We start from the raw sequence: 10,188 nt of genomic DNA, 5'->3' as shown, positions 1-10,188 counted from the left end.
TACTTTGTAATATTAGGTGCTTATATCTTTATTTTCTGCATGTTTTCTGTTATGATACATTTAACAAAAGCGATATTTCTTTCCGGTTCGATAATTTTTCTAACAAATTATTCCGATTTGTTTAATTATTTTGCGTAAAATATTAATACATATATAAAAAATATGCAACTGCGATAACAAAGCTAAAAAATAACTTTTTCAGTTGTTTTCTCACTTATGGAGAGGTTCCGAACAGTAGTAAAATGCAGCAGCAAAATTATTTTTTATTTATTTTTAATAAATTGACTGTTTGGTTTACCATACGCTGTTTCCAGTATTGCCAAATACTCAAATATTTTTTCATTTATAAAATATTTTAGGTATTTTATTTTTAACTTATAAAGAAACCATAAATCTTATTGTTTTAGTGTACTAGTTTTAATTTTAGTATGTATTTTTCGTTGAGTACTAATAATTTATTGAAATACAAACGGAAGCTTTTATATAGCATTCCAATACATAGCCTAAAAAATAGAGTTAACAGAGCTGACATTAATTTGTGTACATCTATTAGAATATAATATCAAAGCTAATTGAACCAAAAAATAAACTTAAAAAGGTATTTATTTATTATTCAGTACGAAGGGTATTTTCATCATATAAAATTTAATATTTATGTACATATTTACGTCGTAAAAATATTCAGTGTAATTTGAAAATTTTGTTCATAGTTTTAACGACAAAATAGCAGCGGAAGTCTAATAAATTTCCGGTTTATCATTTCCTGTTAACATTTTTTGAGTAAAGAAATTTTAAAAATAATGAATCAAACAAATGGTTTGAAATATTGTCAATTTATTTTCGTTACTAACAGTGCAAAAATCATAAGTAAATTGAGCAGGAAGTTTAATTTTTTCCTCAATTAAGATTTTTTTTATATTTTATAATTGTTATAGAGAAGTTTTAATATTAAACATAAAGAATATATAAAGAATATAAAGAGTACTAATAAAATTTTTTAAATATAAGTGACTTTAATTGCTTAAATTTAAATGAGTAATTGTGTGAGGAACTTTTAACGCTCAAATCAGCTATTCCATTAACTCAATTGCCATCTTAGTATATTATTTTTTGAAGTAATTTATTATTTATGAAACACTAGTCACTTACGTTATCTCATTTCTATAAAACAGTTTCGAAGTAACCATTCACAGCCAATTACAAATTATAAACCGGCAGCCCCATCCCAACAATTAGCTTAGAAACTTGTTCCATATAAACAACCTCGTGAACATCTTTATAAAGAGTTCTCAAATATTATACGCTACTTAAGTTTAAGTGGTTTCAGAGGTGTTTAATAGTTTCGAGTGTACTCTTATTATATCAAAGCAATTGATTTGTTTAGTATATGAAAGTATGTATTTAAAACTAAACACTTATATTGTCAAAGTTGTTCTACTAATTATGAAAAGGGCTAATTAATGAGTTAGTCAAAAGAAAAGAGACTGATTTTAACAGTGTACTATATGGGCAATATTTCTAATATCGTCAATAGACAATTTTCGGGAGAGCACCACTCTTAATTAATGTATTATTTTGATCACAAATTAAAAATATCTTAAATATTGCTAAGAAATGACAATATGTTAAATATTTTTAATAACTAAATTAAAAGTTTAATAAAATTTTTAAAGTGATTTTAAAATGAACATAATTTATAAAAAGCGGTTGGTAATGATGAAATTTTCAAATCCAAAAAGTTTTTTAATTTTTAATCAAGTGAATTCTTGATCTTCTCATAAATTAAAAGTAATTTTAAATTCCAGTTTTATATAAATTGTATATATATAATTGTATTGTATTATCATTTTATTTACATAAATCTGTGTACAGTGATTTAACCATAATTTGTTAGTAGCTAACAAACGAATAATTTTCAAATACAGTGAGTGCTTGCATTCACGAGTGAATATCTGAGAACTCTAAAACAGAACATATAATTTAAGTCAGTAAATGAAAAAGTAAGTAGCTTATAAGCTTGTAAACTAAAAACGCCATGAAAAATAAAGTTATATATATTATATACATTGGAAAATTATATTTTGGCAGTAGTATATTTTGACATAAAAATTGACTTTAATTGAATTGAGCAGAATAAAGTTTCAAATTAAATTCTTAGTAATAAAAATGTTCTTGAAAATTAATTATTCGAAAATATTAACAATATTCTATAAAAAAATAATTTTATTTTTATTTATTTTTATTTTTATTGTTGGAAAATATAACCCTATTGCTTTTTATCAAGCACGAAATACCGTCAACTGGCTGGTAGCAACAATAGCGTCATTGTTGGTAGGAAAAATAAACTTATAAGTACTTAGTACAATATATAGACCCATGGCTATTTAACACTACTGTTAAAAATTAGTAAATATTTAATAAAAGCTTGGCAAGTTACAGAATAATTGCTGATCTTAGCTTCTGTATTTGTTTGTATACGAGAAAAATAGTTTAATAATAATTTCTGTATAAAATTGAAATATATTTACATATTTAATTTTAAATAATTTATTAGATAGTATAGATATAACTATAAACCTTAATCAATACTTGTTCCATGTGAACCGTATTTGACTTATTTTATTAAAAATTATTAATTTATTTATATTAAACGTATTTACCAGACTTAAACAAGCATTAAAAATAAATAAGTTAAAGTAAATAAATAAATATTCTTCAGTAAAAACGTATAATATTTCCGCAGTGTATTAGTTTCATGTCTGAAAAGGATATTCGAATTTATTCAAAACCCTCAATAACCGCAAATCAGTATGCATTAAATGCAGAAAAAATACATTATGTTGGGTACGTGAAGCTGGCAATACGGGCAATATGCAATTTCAATTCTGCATTGTTGTTTAATGCCTTAATATAAACCTATGGTATTCGCAGTTGGTGTGCTATGTATAATAATTTAAGTTCATAAATATTTTAATATTTTTTGCATCGAAACGTAAAAACTTCATATGAGCAGCCACCGCTTTCACATTCATGGCATACATTTTATTAAGAAAAATTCACTATTGCAAAAGCAACAACATAGTTATCAAATAATATTTGTATATATAAACAAATATAAAAAATATCTTTTATTATAAAACTGAAGGAGAATTTATACAAACTTGGGAACGTGATATACCATATATTAATTTTCAAGTTAAAAAAATTTTATGTTTTATTTACTTTATATTTTTTTAGATTCGAAACAACAAACCTTTACCAATAACTAATAGAAGCGTAGATAACGACTTATCCACAACTCTTGATGATACTCACTTATCCTATAAACTATAAAATAGTATTAACTTTAAAGTTCAGAACATATTTTATTACGATTTTTTTATAATTTTATTATTGTTTGTTTGATGGGTATTGAAAAGTTTTCAAAATACAAATTTATTTTATATTCTATTTTTTAAGTAATAGGCTATTAAAGCACCCCGACCTAAAACATCTATTGTGCGTGATTGGTGTGGGCTTAATTTTACCTATTTGACTTGGGACTAAGATCCCGCTTCCATGGTAATCGAGTCTACGTCTTGCCACCACTGGGCAGTTGCATAGAACATGTTCTGATGTTGCCTTCTCCTCATGGCAGAGTCGACGGGAGTCACTTTCTACCACATCTATAAACTTCATGTGGTGATTAAGTCTACAGTATCCTGTAAGAAGTTCAGTTTAGGCCAAGGATAGCATCAATTTTGATGTGATCAGAACCAAGGGTTATTTTATATAGAAAGGTTTCGAAAAGTAGTAAACACTACAACAATAAAAATTCTTGTTATATTATTTTATTTAATTGAATTTTTGGTTGACCATGTAGCTATTTTGAGTATTGTCAAACAACCATCATCAGTGGTCTTGGAATTATTTCTTGTATTTAGTCGTAAATAAATTTTATGTTAGAAATTATTTACGAAAACTGACAGACTTATCAACATCGCGTTATCGAATCTCAGAACGGTAACAGGTTCCTCGAGGAGATATGCAGTTCTGAACTCAATTATTGCTTAGTCTGATGAAGTGATAAACAATAATCCGCAGAGAGAGGTTATGAAGAAACCTCGCTGTTAATAGAGAGTAAAAGTGCTCAAGTGCACTGACTCAAATAGCCTCAACATAATAATGAAGAACATAATTATTCAAATGCAGTATCGTTTGCCTGTACAAATGTAGTTTTAGTTTTTAGTTTTTCAATTATATTCAACAATTTTATATAATCTTCGCAATTCATTTTATTAATAATTTTACCAATATTGACTTAGTCATAACCAGCAGAGAGTAACAAAGTCCTTCAAGAACAAACAGTAACACCAAAATCGTCTAACAAATAGAGTTGAACGCAATTGAGTTAAAAGCACAGTAAATTATTGCTTTATACACTGAGTGAAAGTTGGCCTTACTGACAAGTAAATGAATAGATACAATTACCAGCAGAAATAGATAACAGAAATACTGACTAATTGACACAATACTTCAACGATACTTCAATGATACTTAACACATACATTTTCTTGACATTCGCTTGTCAACGTCACTTAATATGACAACCTTTACAGGAGCATATGTCCACTTTACTTATGTCTACTTAAGTGGCACTGCAATAATGTGGTGTGGACATAGGTAACGCCTGTGCACTGAATGAATTATAAGGTATAAAAGGTATGTGAAGTACAAGCAACTAAAATACAATGCTGTGAAATCATTAGGGCAACAACTGTCATACACAAATATTTTCGCAAAACTAATCATTTCATTCAGACAAAGATAACTAACTATTTAGCAGCTTAAGTGAAGCAAATTCTCTTTTAATTAATGTGCAATTAGTTGCAATTCTATATCTGTATTTTAAGTTTTGCTTCAATAATGAACATGTGTATATAACACATATTAGTAATCATTCATTACTTAATAGAGAACTAAATTTTCAATTTGAATACATGAGTACATTATGCGTTATTGGATAGTAAAATCATTGTAGCATTTAACTATATGATATACATTATTTAAAAGTTGTATCTATAATATAACAATGCGTACATGAAATTCTTATAATATAACAACGAAGTGATGTGTAAATATAATATGTATATATATAAACATTATTTAGTATTATTTAAGAAAATGTTTAAGATTAGATATCTAATTGGAAGTACCATGTTTTCTGACAGTAACTTAAATTAATAGTAACTTAAATTTGGTTAGTTAATAGATAGGTATCTACAATTTCATTTCGTTGTGTTGAACAACTAATGAGAATAATATCGACATTTAGTTGTACAACGGTACAACTGAATTGTAGACATTAACGATTACTGATTCAATTTTATTAACAAAAATTTAACAATACAATGCACAATATTATTCAAACACCATTTGAGACAAAATTAATTGTATCTAAAGGCTTCTATGATTTAACAATTTGACGACTAAATATTAAAAAAAACTTTAAGCAATTTAATTAATAGTACATTAATTTAATTTTCTTTAGTCTTCAATAATAATTTTTAAATCCTCACAAAAAAGGAGTTTAGATATGTATCTCTTCTACTTTTACTCATACCTATATGCTCTTCTGTCTCTACAAGATGATTCTCTTGAATCAGTCTTTTCACACTGAAGAGAGTCATAGAGTCATAGAGACGCTTCAGATAAACTGCTACAACTTTAGGTCCTTACTATTGAGAACAGACACCTTATTAAAGTTGTATGGATGGATCAGCTATGACATTTATTAATAACAATCCACTTTTCTCTCAAAATCTTAGTTGAGCACCACTTTATTCCATAATAGAACTCCACACAATTGAATGATAAATGCATCTTTAGCAAGATTATTTGCAGTTCAATACCATGGATTCCCATGTGACTATATAACCAGCAAGCAATATTTTCTTTTTACTTGCCACTTGCTATAGCATTTCGTAGTAGTGGGCCAAGATTCTTGAAAAAATACTTATTTAGTAAAATCTAAATAATGAATAATGTAATTTCTCTCATACAAAAAATCTATACGAAAAGGTATATTTAATAACAATATATGAATGCAGTATAGATGGACTAATAAAATGTCTGATTTTACTGAAAAGAAAGATGGACATTAAAAAATATTTTTGCAATAATCATGAATCCGAATTCTACTCAATGCAATTATATGTAATGAAAAACATGTGTTCAAAGTATTAAGTTCTAGTACCATCTACAGTATACTCGCATAGACAGATGGCTTAGATCTATCACATATTATTTTTAAACACCATAAATATCCATTTGATAAGTTTTGTTCATTAAATTCCAGTACTAAGTGCTTACATGCAGTTGAAAACAGGGTTTCAAATTAGAATTTTTTCCATATCAGTTTTCGTTCCGATTCAAAAAAAAAAATATATATTGTTTCGGTTCCGGTTTCCGCTCCGACAAAAATATCGGTATTTTCCATTTTCAGTTCGGTTCCGGTTCGAAGCCTTAGTTGAAAATCTCAAATATCTGGGCAGTAAGACAAACAAACGAATTTTAATGTATCTATTCATCTGACCTAATAATCACTTCATTGCCTCTATAATGCCTACTATAGTATGTTACAAATATCTTAACAAAATTAATGTATTCTTTTCATATAAGTGAATAATGTACATTAAAAACGTTAAAACGTGCTATCACCTTTTTGTTCGAATGTGTACATATATGTGAGTAAATATATGTATATATATATTGCGTGCATATATGAATATTGCAAGTAAAGATATTTACTTTTGCCAAATCTATAAACCGATTATACTCGTTAGATGGCAGCACACATGAGCTGTTTCCACATCAGTTGCCATATAACGTTACTTACGTTACTGTACTAAAACTATGGAAACAAAAGTGAAACATCCTTTATGACATACGTAAGTTGATTTCAAGGAATCAATAAATTCGAATACTATAGCTTTGGTTTCTATCTGGCTGTTGTAGTATAAATAATATCGCTTGTAGGGTTTGATTATTTTGCTGCTAGCGCTTATCTCTTTGTGATCTCTGTATGACTAAATATTTATCTTATAGTGATGTAATAAATGCGCATAATATTTTTTTTCATCCATGGAATATTAATAAATTTAATTTTTTTTTTTTTTAAATTATATTTTTACAACTTCAATAATTATACTTTATATTAAAACTTAAACATGAAATACAGTGCAGATGTTACATAGCTTCTGACATAATAATTAAAAAACACTGTAGCGATTTAATTAACTATTTTCTGGTTCTGAGGACATGAAACAGAAATAAATAGCAATTATTTCTTGTCAACTTATAAAATCTAAAAACACTTTTAAAAATATCTGTAACAATTATCTGAGATAACATTTGTATATTTTTTGCTCAACTACACTGATTTGAAAGTGTTCGCTTGTAAAATTTAACACTATATACGACATCTAGTCATGCAGTAGTAACATGGCAAGAGGAAGCAGGTATCAAAATAAATTCCAACAGCAAGCGGTCAACCATAAATTGGCACACTTAAAACATGTTCACAATAAATTATGGTGACATACTGCCACATGGCATTATACGCGTCCAACAAGAATCCTCATGTAGTAAATGCAATTTTAACTTTGGCTCTAGATGTAATACTCGTAAACTGTCGCATTTCGTTACGGAAGTGGAAGTGAAAAATAACATTTTTGCTTCTAGTCAGCTTTCTAGTCAGACAATCGGAACAGCAGAAAATTTCATATTTCAGCATGTGCAATTGACCTCCATTTTCTCACTTGACATTAATGGTAATCATTAATGAATACAATGATTATATGTCTATGTAGGTTTATTTAGAGGAACTATTCATTTTTTTCATATTTTTGTTGGCTATAGTCAATCATTATAGTCTTTATCAATCATTATAATATAAATAAATTATTTTAACACTATTAGTAACTATTGATATAAGACTTGATATTTTATTGCTATACTTTATTAAATTTAGGTAACTTCACATAACAGTATTAAAGATTTTATCCGACTATATGAAATTATTTATAATTTAAACAGCATTATATGAAATTATTTATAATTTTATATATATAATAACATATTGTACACAGTTTGCATTGTACACAGTCATGTATACACATATATACTATACATATCTATACATATATTATATCTGATTATGATTATATTCGCTTATCATATTAATTATTAACACTAATTTTCATTTTAATTATAATTTATAGTCATATATAGTTACCATATTAATTATAAGCGATACTTATATATAATTGAACTGCATCATTTCATCCCAGTTGAATATAATTAAACTTTTAATTAATATATAGACGTTCATAGAACCTCTATATATATCAATAGTATTTAATCAATTTTGCGCTGATAATTAAAACATATAGTTTAAGCTATCAATTTTTAACTACAAATTATTTTAGTGAGATTAGTTAACCTTATACATATAATACATATATAAGCACATATAATCCCTGCATTAAAAAAGCACACTTGGAATTACTTCTAAAATCAGTTATTAGTTATATGAATAGATACAATAGTGCATTTCTTTTTTTCTTTATACTATACCAAAAAATATAAATTTCAAATGATTTTCAATAAAATGATGTCATAGCCATTATACAGGTGTATCTTCTATTATTAGTTACATCTCCATTTAAATACTCCAGAACATACTTTTGGCAATCGTCTATGTAGTTTACGTAATTATTAGTCTACAATTGCTGCTATTAAGAACTATGATGGAAAATCATATTGTTTCCATAAGCGATAATTAAAGTCTTACTACTACTACAGCCAACAATCTAGTGCCGGGCATTTATTCCCAGTAATTTAATTATTTTATCTTGTATTTGCATTTAAAGAACACAACAATCGTTTCGAAAATTGCAATGAAACTGAATTAATTGCCCATATAAGACCAAGAAAAATATTAAAAATTGTATTCATAATTATTTTGATTTTTTTTTTTAATTAAAAATCCTAAAATAACACCAATAATAATAAGCAGACGTCACGGATTTTTTACAAGAAACAATGGTACCTGCAATTTGTAAGACATATTATATTTTTACTTATTATTATACAAAATAAAATTGGCACAAATAGACGAAACACAAGGGTAATGTGAATTTACAAACTGAATAATTTTTATAAGTTAAATAAATTGTAAATACTTTTTTATTTTATAATATTATGAAAAATTACAACTATGCAAACGAAATTTGAATGTAATCACTTTATAAGAATATAACTCATACGCCATGGTGTAGTTTTAATAAACTTCATGTCACAAAATTATTGCATGACTTAAATAAAGCTGAGGTGTAGATCGTAAAGCATATTTATATTAGAAATTCGTAAGTTTTTAACGGTAACAGGTGTGGTATATCAAATTATATTGCAACTTAAAGCATTGCATACACAACACCAACACCGGTGAACCACATATTTTGAGCACTCCTGAAAGGAAAAACAAAATCAAGTAGCTGTGCTGTAAACTGCTTATAAATTTTCTCACAATTTTTAATATTTTGTACATGAAAATGCTCAGAAACTTAACAAACATCGTGACAAAATTTTTAAAAAATAGTAAAAAACTTTAATGCATATATGAGAGTTTTTGGTAAAGCATAAAGTAAATTCTTATAATTCCACATTACATTTAAGTCTACGTTCATTTCTTTTTAGTTGCAATACAGATATAAATAAATATTTAGATTTGTGATATTAAACGAAAATATAACGTAAGTACATGGAAAAAATATATGTTTATATATATAAAACTATAATTATTATATAATAAAAAAATCTTTTAAATACCACCGAAGATTTCGGAAAAAATCCAATAAACGTCGCAACGCGTCGGGTGAAGAAATGATATAAATTAATTTTTATTCGCATCCCAGTCAAAAGACTAGAGTAGCCTAAATAAAAATTATAATTTGAAAAAGTATGTCTATTTTTCTTATTATACCATATTTCCACAGAAAACTTTTAATCAAAGACTCGATATTTGATAATAAAAAATAGCTTAAGGGAAATAGATTAAATGACATTTTCTTTTGTAGGCATATCGCAAAAGAACAACCGCTTATTTTAAAAACAGCATATGAAACAGCAACACTGCTGGCTTATTTA

At 26.6% G+C, this 10,188-nt stretch overlaps 1 protein-coding gene across 1 annotated transcript in view; it reads left to right on the top strand.

The window, feature by feature from the left end:
• The window catches only part of LOC119666974, a 7,536-nt gene extending 4,203 nt beyond the window's left edge, over window positions 1-3,333 (top strand). The window contains exon 2 of the mRNA XM_038076251.1: window positions 3,238-3,333. Coding sequence (XP_037932179.1) covers window positions 3,238-3,333 — 96 coding nt within the window. The remainder of the gene's footprint in view (window positions 1-3,237) is intronic.
• Window positions 3,334-10,188: the final 6,855 nt, after the last annotated feature.

This window comes from Teleopsis dalmanni, chromosome 1, assembly GCF_002237135.1.
Source record: "Teleopsis dalmanni isolate 2A chromosome 1, ASM223713v2, whole genome shotgun sequence".
Lineage (NCBI taxonomy): Eukaryota > Metazoa > Arthropoda > Insecta > Diptera > Diopsidae > Teleopsis > Teleopsis dalmanni.
The sequence above is the reverse complement of the archived record's forward strand: the minus strand, read 5'-3'. Positions and strand labels throughout refer to the sequence as shown.